The sequence below is a fragment of the Lactuca saligna genome, chromosome 5 (genome assembly GCF_052625555.1).
Source record: "Lactuca saligna cultivar CGN05327 chromosome 5, ASM5262555v1, whole genome shotgun sequence".
NCBI lineage: Eukaryota > Viridiplantae > Streptophyta > Magnoliopsida > Asterales > Asteraceae > Lactuca > Lactuca saligna.
Window position 1 is genome coordinate 4,877,457 of NC_136421.1, and position 15,219 is coordinate 4,892,675.

The 15,219-nt window shown below is 34.4% G+C and overlaps 2 protein-coding genes across 2 annotated transcripts; one reads left to right on the forward strand and one right to left on the reverse strand.

The window, feature by feature from the left end:
• Window positions 1-1,229: 1,229 nt before the first annotated feature.
• LOC144997063 (phosphatidate cytidylyltransferase 1-like) lies at window positions 1,230-5,261 on the forward strand. Its single transcript, XM_078956885.1, has 12 exons — window positions 1,230-1,423; window positions 2,119-2,235; window positions 2,369-2,622; window positions 2,826-2,977; window positions 3,215-3,356; window positions 3,485-3,641; window positions 3,787-3,834; window positions 3,923-3,997; window positions 4,398-4,526; window positions 4,601-4,657; window positions 4,779-4,862; window positions 4,948-5,261. The coding sequence occupies exons 2-12, from the start codon at window positions 2,149-2,151 to the stop codon at window positions 5,032-5,034; spliced, it is 1,272 nt and encodes a 423-aa protein (XP_078813011.1). The 5' UTR covers window positions 1,230-1,423; window positions 2,119-2,148; the 3' UTR covers window positions 5,035-5,261.
• A 1,444-nt stretch (window positions 5,262-6,705) lies between these two features.
• MGE1 (Co-chaperone GrpE family protein) lies at window positions 6,706-9,221 on the reverse strand. Its single transcript, XM_078993968.1, has 6 exons — window positions 8,956-9,221; window positions 8,204-8,414; window positions 7,924-8,120; window positions 7,662-7,829; window positions 7,172-7,300; window positions 6,706-7,037 (listed from the first exon to the last, which is right to left on the reverse strand). The coding sequence occupies exons 1-6, from the start codon at window positions 9,103-9,105 to the stop codon at window positions 6,939-6,941; spliced, it is 954 nt and encodes a 317-aa protein (XP_078850094.1). The 5' UTR covers window positions 9,106-9,221; the 3' UTR covers window positions 6,706-6,938.
• Window positions 9,222-15,219: the final 5,998 nt, after the last annotated feature.

The following is a 15,219-nucleotide window of genomic DNA, read 5'->3' on the forward strand; positions in this document are numbered from 1 at the left end:
ACTAATATTTTTCTGATGATTATTTAAATTTATCCTAAACTTTTTTGATAAAATTAAAAACATGTTTAGTGGGGATTTAATTTAGTTTTTGATTTTGTGTTTGTGCAAGATTACGTGGGTTGCAAAAGAAATTGATATCATTAGCAAAACTTATCTTCTACTAATTTTCTGCTAATTGACAATGTGTATTACAAGGTTATTAGTAAGTAGTTACATGTTATATTATAAAGCCATCTAAACATTTGCTTTGGACTCAAAATGAACTTTTGAAGATGAATAGTTTCAAAAAATCAAAGAAAAATAACACTATACATTAGCTGAGTTTTTAACCAAAATAAGGTTATTGAAAAAAAAACATTTACAAAATGGATTTATAATATAAATTTAGGATTTAATTATTTATATATCTTCGGTGTGGTTCGGTTAATTGGTTTTGAAGCATCGGTTTTTTGATAAAAAAAACATTAAAAAACTGAAATAAAAGAAAAAAACAAAAAAAATCTGCTTTATAAAAACAACAAGAAAAATGAGAAAACACTAGTTTGGTAAATATTTTTAAAACTATATTAGATTTGTAAATATTTTTTTGAATAACCCGATTTTGGTCAAAAACTCATTTTCTTACACACACAGACATCCACAAATTTAAACATTAAAAATACGCATAAATACAAGTTAAAGATCAATCCGAATACATTAAAGACACATAACCGTAAGTTCTACATCAATCTACGTACATCAAAAATAAAACAAAGTATAATACATAAACAAAATATAGTTTTATATGAATACAAACGCATTAATAAAAAATAAAAAAAAAACACTAAAGTTTGTCATTTTCATTTTCATATGTTTTTATTTAATTTAACCGGTTCAACCAGATTTTTGTAAAAACTAAACGGTTTATTCCGGTTAAAAAATAAACATAAAACCAGTACCAATTAAACAATTCCTTTCTTTGGTTTTCAGTCCAACCGGTTCGTCTGCCGGTTCAAATCGGTTTTTAAAACATTGGTTTGGTTCATCACTCGGTTATGGTGTACCAAAGACTTGATCTGGTAGTCAAATAAATGTTTCATGACATAGGAAAAACAAATTGCTCCATTTCATTTTTACTTTTTCCAAGGGACCAAACTGCACGTGATCTCAAAGTGAAGGGACAAAATTTATAATTTACCCAAACAAAAACACACGACCTTAAACAAAAGAATATGTTGTTTTGAATCATTTCAACGCCTTCCAGCAGGGAATGAAGCGGGGAGGGTTGATTCGCATGCTCGTCACCTTCAATTCGTTCTTCAAAGAGAATTTATTTACCAATGCCTTTTCGGTGATCAGATATTCCGATATCCGTAAACCACGAGGAATCTATATCTACAGATATTCATCATATCATTACTAGAAATCTAGAAATCAAATTAATGTACGTAAGATCTCTCTCTCATTCATAAGTTTTATATCGGATTCTTGTTTTCCCTCAATTGCATGCTTATGAATTTGAAGCAATTCTGAATCGGCAATATCACTTTTTATTTAAAAATTCGTGTTAGATCAACAAACGAATTCAATTTTGCATGAGGGATCACGATTCACGGGTTATTATCCAACAACGTACCTGAATTCATTGTGTGAGGTTGATGGCATCCAATCGGTGGATTATGTTCGATAATCAAAAACATCAATTAATGCCTCGCTCCAGGACTGAATTTGAAATCCATGATCACCGTCTTTGATAAGTAAATATCTACGTCAGAACATTCTAGAAGCAAGTTAGGTGGTCCTTTCGGCATTAAGCCATTAATTAATGGTGTAGGGGGGAGAAAGCCTTTCAACTTAGATTCTCACTCTAAAAAAAAAAAAAAAAAACTCTATTTGCTGCTCCTTCTCACTAATGAAAACTGCTAGGAATTCCATTTTGTGATGTTTGATCATATTTGCAACATTTCCTTTTGACAAATTTTAACCTAAACGTTATACCTTAATTTGTTAAACACTTCAATCCAATTTCTTGATAAGCCATCGTGTTGATTTTAATTGCCTTTATATGTATAGCATGTTTGAACATCCTTAATGAATCTTAATAACATAACATTTTTCTTGTACGATTCGGTTCTTTAGGTGTACATAGATTTTATTCCAGCCTCCAAAATGAATTTTAGAATAATGGAGAGAGATCTGCAAAGCCCTAGATCAGCTTCAAATGCCCGAGCTCGGAATCGGAGAAAGTCAACTGAGGTTGGTGGGATGTCCAAGTCTAGTACCTCAATTCTTATAAAGATCCTAATTTGGTTACAAACTTTTACCTTATTTACTAACCCGGATGCAATTAATGATAGAATGTTAAGCATAAAACTCCGTATTTTTATAGGCTTTTCCAGATGTCATGAAGGTAAATGGAAGTGATTTGCTCGTGAATGACCAAAACAAATACAGATCAATGTGGATCCGAACATATTCTTCGGTCTGGATGCTTGTGGGCTTCATATTGGTTGTGTATTTAGGTCATCTTTATCTCTGGGGCATGATTGTTGTCATACAAATCTTAATGGCAAGTGAGCTCTTCAATTTACTTAGAAGAGCTCATGAAGATAGGCGTCTTCCAGGCTTCAGACTTCTCAATTGGTAAGAACCCGTTTGGTTTGTTTACAACTAATCTCCTTATATTGTTGCATTGATGATCATAACATATATATATATATATATATATATATATATATATATATATATATATATATATATATATATATATATATATATATATATATATATATATATATATGTATGTATATTATGAGTAATGAGTAAATGGAAACATGGTTTTACAGGCATTTCTTCTTCACTGCAATGTTGTTTGTGTATGGTCGCATTCTCAGCCAACAGATAATGCATGCTGTAACTCCTGAAAAATTCTTCTACAAGCTTGCAACCAGTTTTATGAAGTATCAGATGGTTATCTGTTATTTCTTGTACATCACAGGTGCATTTTATGTCTTTTTTATAAGTTATAGGAAAGTTTTCATCTTACACCTTTTTTTACATTTTTTATGTTGTTTTTGATAACATATATATATATATATATATATATATATATATATATATATATATATATATATATATATATATATATATATATATATATATATATATATATCAGAAATATTATTCTTGGAAGCTTTTTCTTACAAACTAACACCATAGGTCCTATTTGATACAGGGTTCATGTGGTTCATTCTTACACTAAAGGCGAAGATGTACAAATATCAATTTAGTCAGTATGCATGGACACACATGATTTTGATAGTAGTATTTACACAATCGTCCTTCACTGCTGCAAATATCTTTGAAGGGATATTCTGGTAGTCCCAGTTCCCCAAATCATTCTCATTCGTTTATTTTGATTGTTGTATTATATATTGTTCAAGAGACAATTATGTCACGATGATTTATCATCTCTTGAAATCATCAATTTTATTAAATGTTGAAGGTTTCTCCTCCCAGCATCACTTATTGCAATTAATGATGTCGCCGCATATTTCTTTGGTTTTTTCTTTGGGAAGACGCCCCTTATCAAGCTTTCTCCAAAGAAGACATGGGAGGGCTTTTTAGGAGCATCAGTCACAACAGTTATTTCAGCATTTGTGGTTAGATTATTTTCAAAGCTAAAAGAATATTTCCCGGTTTATTTTTGTTTTATCACTAGTTAGCAAGTACGTGCACTTCAAGGGGTCTGAAGTCATTACTCTATTCTTCTAATTAAACCTATTAACTAATCCTTGATATATGTAGCTTGCAAACGTTTTGGGTCGCTTCCAGTGGTTTACATGCCCAAGAAGGGTATGTTCAAATACCTCATTTGTCCACAATTAAGCAGAATATGTAATTTTACTGCAAGTTGTTTTTTTACAAAGAGTCTTCTATGCAGGATTTATCCACAAGTTGGCTGCAATGTGATCCTGGTCCTATCTTTACACCAGAAATATTTGAGTTACCGAGTGGGGTAAGTCAATTTTTAGCATGCACCTGAAAGTACCAAGGGTTCTTTTTTTTTTTTTTTTTTCATTAAGTCATTGGAATGAGTAATGATGTTTGTATGGATAGAGTGTCGCATGTTTCTTTCCTAGACTGAATGAATAGACCATCCGAACGAGACTAAATGACTTTTTTACCCTTACTTTTCAAAAAAAACCAAACTTCACATTATCAACAATATTCATTAAATTTAGTGTCTTAATACATCCAATCAGTTTTTTTTTTTTTTTGGCTTAACCCATTAAGTCATTATGTCAAAAAGAAACAACCATGTATAGCTAGCTGTCCAGATTAAGTTATTAACTCATTAGGCCCATTAAGAGCAAGAAACAACACCGAACTTGTTGTAAAACATTGCACGCACGCAGTTGCCATGGAAAGAGATATCAGTTTTACCAGTGCAGTGGCACGCTTTATGCCTTGGTTTGTTTGCATCGGTTATTGCACCATTTGGAGGGTTTTTCGCAAGTGGGTTTAAGAGGGCATTTAATATCAAGGTGTGTCATGATTGTTATGCTTAAAACCACAACTTTTGCATCTATTAATTATTAACATGTTTTCAACTTTCCAGGATTTCGGTGGCAGTATTCCAGGACATGGTGGCTTTACTGATAGAATGGATTGTCAGGTAATTAGCATTAATTTCTCGATTGATGTCCTTCAATATGTTTTCAAACATACAAGCTAATCAAATCATAAATTTATCATTAAATGTTTTTCTTGTGTGTTTTAATTTGTATTGGTTGCAGATGGTTATGGCTGTTTTTGCTTACATCTATCATCAGTCTTTTGTTATCCCACAATATTATCCAGTCGAGATCCTATTGGAACAGGTAGGTATATGAGATAATCTATCATTAATGTGGATTTCTATTATCGTTAATATAATCTCTTATCATCTTTTTTTTTCTGGAATAGATATTAGGAAGCCTTAATTTTGAGGAGCAGGTGTTACTACTCACAAAACTGAAGGAAATAATAGACGCGAGACAAATCCAGAATTGATTTGATTTGATTTGTTCTTCATTTACACACCACAGAAAGTGATATTGGTGGCACTGAATACGTCCATACATACTTGTTAGTATTATATTCATTCATTCTTTAGAGATTTTTTATTCTGTTTTGATTGTGTATGTACCTCCTGAATCACGATGTAATTTAGGATGAACACAACTGTAAGTGTTGTTAGATGCCAACTTGATTCATGTTCTATATATCTCAAACAACTGCATTAGCTGATACTTTGATTGTTCGGAAATTAACTATTTTGTTTTTGTTACACATAAGTAAGTTAACCACTAACCAAAATTAGATTTAACTGAAAAATGAAGTTTAAAATCCACATTACATTTAAAAACAGATTTGAGGGTTTTCTTGAATTTTTAAGACCAACACCGAAACACAACACCCCAATAAGACATAAGTTGGGTATGTTCCAAAAAAAAATTTATGCCCTAAATGATCTCCATCCTTATTTCAATATGAAAGTAACTACATAATAGCAAGTCTTGAACCATGATCATTGGCTTAACAATTCCATACATGTTAGGGATATGATCTACACACATAGATACAAATTTAAGATGCAAGGAAATAACGAAATACAAGAATTTACATTGTGCACGTGCTACATCATCCACAACTGAACTATAGTGATTTCTTATTGGTTGTATAATACAGTTTAGAAGTATGTAGAGAGAAATCAGGCCTAAAATAGCATTCAAAAATCATCAAACGCAACAATCTTCTACCGAAGAACAACTAATCACCAAACCTGCCTGGTAAAGCATGTAACTCTCGTAAACCTAAAACCGTGTAAACTACTATACCTCTAGTCTGATGCCTATTCATCAATCATGATCTAAAGGCCTATCAAAAGGTTTAACTTCTCTATTGTCATCACTTAGTAAACAAATCTGGGGGATTCTTGTACAAAGGATATTTATGAGTGACTACCTACCATCACTTATCATTAAGCTGGTGAAATGATATCTCATCTGGATGTGTTTCGTCCTACTATGATACATTGGATTCTTTCCAAGATAAACTTCATTTTGGTTATTTTTTTACTTCATTCCAAACTCTCATAAGAAGTTTTTCAACCATATTATAAGCTCTTTATTCACATATTATGCAATAGCCATGTGTTTTGCTTTTGTGGGGTTTTTTTTTCCAGAAGCCTAGGCATCCAACTAGCCGTAGTTTCCTCTGAGTGTGAGCATATAGCCTTGTAGTGCTAATACCCGAATCTAAACATTTACCCAAATTTGCATCTACGAAGCCTTTTAGAACAACTCACTTCCAAACCTATGACAACATCATATTCATAGGTCATGTCCCTTGGCAATCATCAGATTCCACAACACACCACAAATGTTAGACCAAATCCAGTGATAATTTTGGACTATGTTCCAAAAATAAACGTTGGTAAACTTCTACGATTTTAGTCAATTTGCAGGAAATTTGTTTTTAGTCTGAAGGTGGAGTATGTTAATGATGTTGTTTTCATGCACTTTCCAAGGGATTCGGTTTAAAGTTGCTATAAGGAGCCATACATGTTTCCCACACAAACTTAACAGTGATCGATTAACGGATGTTATCCTTAAAGATGATAGGGCCTAATAAGTATGTGCGTGTCGTAGGAATGCCATCAATTGGGGCATGCCCCAAACCTTATAAGGGTAAGTATGGTCTTTTACTCAAATTTCACCATTAGATGTAAAAAAAGAACATTTTCAACAGGTGGTTTCTGACCCTTGTTTAAAAATAAAAATAAAAAAATAACTTTTCTAAATAGCAGGGTGTACAAGTGTAACTCAGGCTCAAGAGTTTTATGCAAACTACAAGAACTCCTATCGGTGATAAAACTATAAGCTTAGCTTACTTGAGATTTTTGGGTGTCAGTTTCAAGTTTGGGTTTCTTCATTTGCATCTTTTTTGTCCATAGCTATGGTCACACCAACTTCAGCCGGTCGTAGAATTCGATCATGCAACATGTATCCTGCCTGCAAAACCAACCAAAATATTACATCACCAATGATGATGCAACTGTTTAATAACATAAAAATGCTAGTTTAATCACCTAAATTAATTGGCATAAAAATTAATGTTAGGTTAAGTGAAGTGACATGCATAGTACCTTGAGCACAACTGCAACTTGATCAGGTGGGTTGGTTGGATCAGGTACTTGGAATACAGCATTATGCCTGTTGGGGTCAAATTCTTCATTTGTGGGATCATATTTTTCCACTCCAAATTTTTTGAAAACCTGAAACCACCAAATTCATTACCTATGTCGGAAGAAAGTATAGTCCCTTCGAGTATATTTTCTTAACAATTCAAAACTTGTGGGACCCTATCTATGACGTCCCTCATCTCACATAACAAGTACCCTGAATTGAGAACATTCATAAAATGGAAGGATTATAAAAAGAGTTATTTGGGTCACTTGGTAACAAAGATTTTGAATATTTGGTCACCAAGTGCTGAAGTGGGTATTTATTAACATTAAAATTGTAAATATACTAATAAAGTGAGTGACCAAAACTGCATGTGATCTCAAAGTCAAGGGACAAAATTTAAAATTTACCAGAACAAAAACACAAACTTAAAACAAAAGAATTTATTACCTCTGCTAGTTGTTTTTCAGTCATCTCAACGCCTTCCAGCAGGGTTTTTAAAAGTGGCACAGCTCCAGCACTATCTTGAGATGTATCCATCTTAGCGAAACTCTCTTTTACCACTGAAGAAGCTCTACCCAAATTATCCGCAACATCCAGTAAGCTCTTGGCAAAATTCTGCAGCTTTGAGCATGTTAAACTACTAGTAAGTAGTAACATGACAACATAAAATACATTCAGTCAGGATACTTTTAAACCACTAACATAAAACCTGTATTGCAAACTTCTTTGAGTTCTCTGCTTCTCTTTTTGTCCTCTCCATTACATTTTCCATTTCAGCATATGTTCGAAGAATTTTGTCTTTCATTTCCTCAATCTCTTTATGCTTTGTCTTCAGAAGTCCCTCTTTCTCAGCCACAAGATTGACCAGATCCTCCACTGACAGCTCTTCCTCATCTGAATCCAACTCTGAAAGAACTAATTCGGTAAGTAACCTTCCTGGTAAAGACTAAAGAGATTGGATGTACTCAAGCTGGTTTCTGATTACAAACCTTCTCCTTTCTGATCAGAGGCTTCTGTTTTACTAGGATTTTCTGCATCTGTACTTTCTTTAGCATCATTGGGAATACCTGTAGTGTCTCCCTCATTTTGGGAAGTTCCGTTTTCTTTGGATTGTAGAGATGCAGATGATGATATTCCAAATCTTTGAATGAAGTGTAAATTAAGAACAGGATTGTACAATTCCGTTTGACCTGTTAAAACCTGTAGAACACAAACAAGCCTTAGATGCGGGCAATGATTATACACTTGGATAAGTTCCATAAAGACATCTTAGGTGTGTAATTTTCAAATAACAAAGCACCAACTTCAATAAAACCAAGAGTTCCCTGCGATTATACTTCCTTGAAGAGTGTAAAAGACATTGTAAAGACATTTTACTTCACGGTTTTCGATAGTTCTGCCGATTTTGGCCTTCAATTTTAGAGTACATAGCCTTCATTTCACAGAAAATACATCGAATTGCCTGTAAGATCTTACTTGTAAACTTCTCTCGAATAATCTAGGAATATCAATGCCACACGGTGAGCAAGACAAGATCGTGACAATATACAGATATACAGTATCATGAATACAGTCTTATGCTTGCTAAAGCCCTGAATAAATCTAAACGGTGAAAACAGAAACAATAAACACAAAATAGTCTAATACGATCAGCTACTTGTAAAATCCTAGTTAAACCCTAGGCTATAAAAAATTAGAAATGAACAATTCTAGAAATCAAATCAAATCAAATAGCGATTACCTTGTCTCGGAAAGATTGGAGCGAGTGGAAAGCATTCCGGATGACTGGAATGAGCTTCTGATTATCATGCGCTGCATGGAAGATTAAGGAGCCTCGACACCGAGTCACCACACTCTTTGAAATCTGGGAAATGATGCGGCCGGCCACCATCTCTCATGCGATAAACAAATGATCGGTAGCAGATGTACTGCAATCAATGAAAGATTCGTAGATGAAGAAAAAACAACCAGGATTTTAGGAATTTTGGTTCCAAAATATGGAAGAAAGAAATGGGCGGGGAAAAGCACCTTCGAGAATGCCATCCCTCTGTAGAAAATGACGCATTTACCCTTCTTTGTTTATTTTAGGGCAAATTCTCATTAAAAATTGGGATGATTCATTTAACCAAGTGGAGTCGAAAAATGGAATTGAAACCGGGATATTTAAGGTGCGTTTAGTTGCGGAAAAATGGGCCGTTTTTCGGAAAATTTTTCCAAGAAAAATGAGAATTTTGAAAACGCATTTAGTTCGTCTATTTTTCTAAATTTTTCACGGAAAATGAAAATTTTCCGTTTTCTAAAATTACAAAGAAGTTGGAAAATTTTGGAAAACTGATAATCATTGTTTTCCATATTTTTCTAATTCTAAATTTTTTCTATAAACACACCTACTTCACCCCATCCACTTCTACCTACCCCCACCTTAACACCCTCCACCCACGCACACACATACATACCCCCACACACACACACCAACCCACACACACACACCCGCACATACACACCAACACACACACACATACATACCCACACACACACACACCAACCCACACACACACATACATACCCACCCACACACCCACCCACAAACACACACACACACATACACATACATACACACCCATAAACAAACACACCCACCCACAAACACACACACACACACCAACCCACAAACACACACACATACATACCCACCCATACACACACACCAACCCACACACCCACCCACACACCCACACCTACCCCCACCCTCACAAACACACACACCCACACACACACAAACCTACACTTACCCCCACAAACACACATACACACACAAACACACACTCGAGCCCCCACCCACCCAACACCACCACAACAATCAACGACCTACCATCACCACCACCACCACCAACCCGTCACTAGCACCACCACTGATAAAATTGACACCGCCACCACCATCGCCTGTCATCACCACCACCGTCGCCGACCTGCTACCGTCACCGCCCCCACCCACACCCTACTACCACTACCGTTTTTTAAAAATGAAAACCGATAGAAAAATAGACATCTAAACACGTTTTCTAATTTTCTAAAACTGAAAATGAAAAATGAATAAGTTTAACTAAACGCGTTCTCTAAATTTTTCAAAGAAAAATGAAAACGGAAAATGAAAATTGAAAAGGGAAAACAAAAAACGGAAAATGAAAATTGTTTTTCCGTAACTAAACGCAACCTTAGTTTGGTTTTTGGTTTTCTATTTTCCATTAAATTGGTTCTGATTTTTGAGTTCTCGATCCAAATATGAAACCAACATGTCCCTTAAGAACAAATTTCTTAGTAGAACCGAACCGAAACAAACCAAAACTAAAACTAAAACCGAGCATTTGGTCTGGTTTTGGTTCTCTATTTTCCACTTAATTGGTTCCTGATTTTTCGGTTCTTGGTAAAGTTTTGTCTGGGTTCGGACCAGTGCTCATCCATTGTTAAAAATATAGCTTTTTCTAACAAAAATTTCATATACACCCTAAATGACAACAAAATCTTATATTTGTATATCTTTATGACAAATTCTTGTTAAAAATGTAGTCTTTAAAAAAAAAAAAAACATATATACCATAAATAAACACCAAAAATTATATTTGTCGTGTGCAATAATCAATTGTCATGAATATCTTTAATATAAGTTTGTAAAATATAATTTTTGTCAAAATCCTATCTTTTAATATTTAAGACATTTTTATATTCGTTTATTATATATAAAATTTCTCGAAGGACTAATTTTGGTAGATTCATCCCCGCACCCGATAAAACTCGACAATTGTTCGTGATGCATCTTTTTTCTTGCAAGAATCAATACTTTTGTCACACACTAACTACTATTACATTACATTAAAAAAATAGCTAGTAGGGAATAAATTGTTACATTATATTACCTAACAACCAAGTGAGACTTTAATTAATAACCTTTCAGTTGGGAGTATCACTTCTTACCACTAAGTTAAATGTCATTTGGTTTTAAGCCTTTTATTTTAAATACTAACAATGTTTATTCCGATGTGATCATCTATATAAATATGAGTAGATGGGTGTGTGTTTTAAGGTTATCGTTATTATGTGTTTTGGATATGTGTCATTCCTAAATGTTTGAGGGTTCAAGTCACATAGTGGATAAAATGTATAAATTTCAGAATATGATTACATGGGTGTGTGTGTGTTAGTTGCTCAAAAAAATACTCATAATGACTAAAATACTCATTCACATTATGGTGAGTGTTGTGATGTTATTTCTATAGATGATCACATCGAAAGAGAGCAAAACATCATTACCAAACACTTCATGTTTCTCCATAAGTTATTCTTGCTTATTTTATGATTTTTTTAAGTTTTTTGTTTGCCTTCTCAAGATCACTAAATAATAAATAATGCAAAATAAGCATATTGAGAATTTGATATACTCATATAATTGGAGTATCGTTATCATTGGCTATTTATAGTGTCGTATTCGAAAAACCAAAGATATGAGAGTATTATATCCCAAAAAAATTTACATGCATTTTTGTATATCATAAAATCTCTATCTCTAATAAAAGACTCTTCTTTTGTCCACATGTCATCTTTTTACTACTATTTTTGCCACGTGGCACAATTTCATGTATTCTGCTAAATTTTTTCCCGCTCAAATCTTGTTTTAATGTAATCGGTAATATCCCTTAAAATCAGGAATTCTATTTTAAATACCCTATCTAGTACCAAAAATACCTCTAATCAGATACACTTAATCTCCCTAAACTTTTTGCCACCGATTTTGACAACTTTTATGTTATACCAATATTTTCAGAATTTGTTTATATAAAAAATAATTGAAATGCATCGACTGAATCCCAAAAAACAGGTGATAGGTGCATTTTATGCACCTATTTTGCATGTTTATTTCCGTCTTTTTATAGCATTCTACTTCATAATTCTTGCATTTAGTTGATTATTAGGGCAATTACATATTTCATTAAGAATGCCTGGTAATTCACTATTTTTGATTTATTTTGCAGGCATTATGGAGCATGGAACGTGGAGCTTGGATGCATGGATGCTTGGAGCGTAGAGCTTTGGAACATGAAGAGAAGATGAACCGGTCATTCCATGGCAGAAAACATGAAGATGGAGCCAATAGTGAAGACTCTTTGAAATTTTAGCAAAAAGCATGGGCCATGCCAAAAAACACATGGTCAAGACAAATGGCCATGCCAAAAAAAAACACATGGGCAAAAGGCATGGCCATGCTAAAAACGCATGGCCTCATGGCATGTCACGTGAACTTTAATAAAAGAGCAGGAGACGTCATTTTGAAGGGGAGAACGGTTTTGGGAGTAGTTTCTGGCGATCTAGGGCAATTTTGGGAGAATTCTTGGAGCTTTTGAGAAGACTTAATCATTGCAAACATTTGGATTTCATTTTTGTAAGGATTAAACATTCCAATTCCATCTTATTCTTGTTTGATTTGTTCTTAGCCATGTGTGGCTAAGAAACCCTAGTTTCTAGTTCTTGTTCAAAAAATGTTGATTGCTTGACTTGAAGCATATGATTTGATGTTTGATTTGTGATTCTATTCTAGTGATTATGTTTTTGTTTAAACTAGAATCCTTGAATTTGATTTGCGTTTGATTGGCCACTTTCATGAATTGAATTTTTGTGCAGTTAATTAACTTTTAGGGCACCTAATCGTTCTATTGAGTTAATAATTGGTAACAAGCAATAAGTTTTCTTATTGTAAAACATATATCACATGTTTTCACACTTCCGAGCGTATGAGAAGAAATGAACATTGTTGGGAAGCTTGTACAAAACTTAATGCAGTTTTTCAATACAATCTAAGAGCGTGTTTAGGTTGAATTAGTAAAGCTAGATCTAATCAAAGAGCGTGTTTTGGTTAGATAATTTGGCAAGCGAGAGTTATTAGAGCGTGTTAATATCTTTCAGTACCAACATAGAATAGCAATCTTGAATTAGATCAAGTCATAATCAAGTTGAACAACAACATTGAGAACTAGAACTAAAAACATTCAATCAATTTGTTTACAAATCTATTTCATTTGGTGCATACTTTTAAAGTAGATTGTTATTTAGTTATTTACTTTTGCAAACAAACCCCCTCTTTGTGACCAAAGTACCTTGTGCAAAAAGGTATAGACTTTTGTCCCGTGTCTCTGTGGTTCGACCCTGCTTGCCTTGTACTACTTTTTAGTGCATTAAAGCAGTGTATTTGGAGTCTATTGTACCCTTTTATTTGTTGGGTCTGACACGCCTAACAAATTGGCGCCGTTGCCGAGGACACGGTGTTACTAATTGTTTATGCCAAGATTTTTGTGAGTAGGTACATCTATAAAAAAAAAAAAAAAGTGTGGCTCGGAAATGAATACTCCTTACAAGGAAGACCAACTTTCTGAGCTAGCTCGGTTAGTTATGATGATTGAAAATGACAGAAGTGTGCAGCCCACACCTATTCCTTGTGATTTTTGCACGCAAAATGGACATCACACCAACATGTGTCCATATTTACAAGGGGGATGGGAGGAAATGCAGGAAAGCGGAAGCTACTACTGGCCAAATCAATGGAGTCACGATCAACCTCAACATGATCAATGGTGGGAAAACAACCAAGCTTGGGGAAACAACCAATGCCAAAACCCATACCAAGCTTGGGGAAATGACCAATACCAACCAACTTCACAGTTCCAACAACCATATTTTGTACCTCCCCAACAAGCTGAAAATTCGAGCATGTCCTTGGAAGACATTGTGAAAAGCATTGCCACTACTACCCAAATCTTCCAGGAAACAACCAAAGCTAGCCTCAAAAGCTTAGAGGAACAAATTGCACAACTTGCCCAATCTGTGAGTATATTGGAAACTCAACGAAAATTACCATCGCAGACTGAAGAGGACCCAAGGCATACCGTTTCTGCCATCACCTTGAACGATGGGAAAATTTGTGATGACCCAACATTGCAATTTGAAGATGGGGAAGAGGAGGAAGAAGTAAAAATGGAAAAGGTTGTCGAGGAAGAAGTAAAAATTAAGAATGATGACATGGAAGTTGTAGAGGAGGAGTTGGAGGTTGACAAAAAAGAGGCTGATCCACCCACTACCAATGAGAAACTCCTTTCGCCGGTAGACCTACCACAAGAGCCGAAAACGATACATTTGTTGGACCCTTCAAGGGATATGTACCCCGAGAAGGAAGACTCCCAACCGATCATCAAATCGACCACCTTATCAAAGAAGGAAGATTTGACCACCTTACTGGACAAGTACAAGAAAGGGGTCGGCTGGACGATTGTTGTCATTAAGGGTCTAAGTCCAACATGGTTCCCACGCAAAAAGAAGGTCAAGTACAAGATACGTGTTCCATTGAAGGAAGTGGCGAAAATTTCATTGAGTTGGAAAGCCCCAACATTCAAAGAATAACATATTCTAAGGGCCAAGTCGAGCCAAAGACTTGAAACAAGGGCGGCTAACCGAGAGGCAACTCGGGGAGTATTTTCTTTCCATTCTTTTTTTATTTATTTATTTTATTTTGTTGTGTTGCAATGTTTTTAAGTCTTTTTAGAGTTTAATGCAAAAAAAAAAAATAAAAAAAAAAAAATTGAGAGGGAGTCATGTGTTAAAAAAAAAAAAAAAAAAAAAAAAACGTTTTTGTGAGGTTACAAAAAAAAACAAGCTTTTGATGTTCACAGAAAGAAAAATGCATGGTCTCACAAAAAAAAAAAAAAAAACACATGGGCTAGGCATAAAAGGCATGGTCCAATTTTTGCCCCATGCGAGGAAGTCGAGGTTTTTAATAAAAAAAAAATTTGGCATGGGCAAACTTGAAAAAAAGCACGGGCTAGAAGAAAAACGCACGGCCTAAGCCTTAGACCGTGCACTACCATCAGGTTTTCAAGAATTTTTTTTTTTGCACGGCCGATTGTTAAAAACGCATGGGCTGAAGCAAAACTCAGGGGCCATGCTAAAAACGCATGAGCAAAAC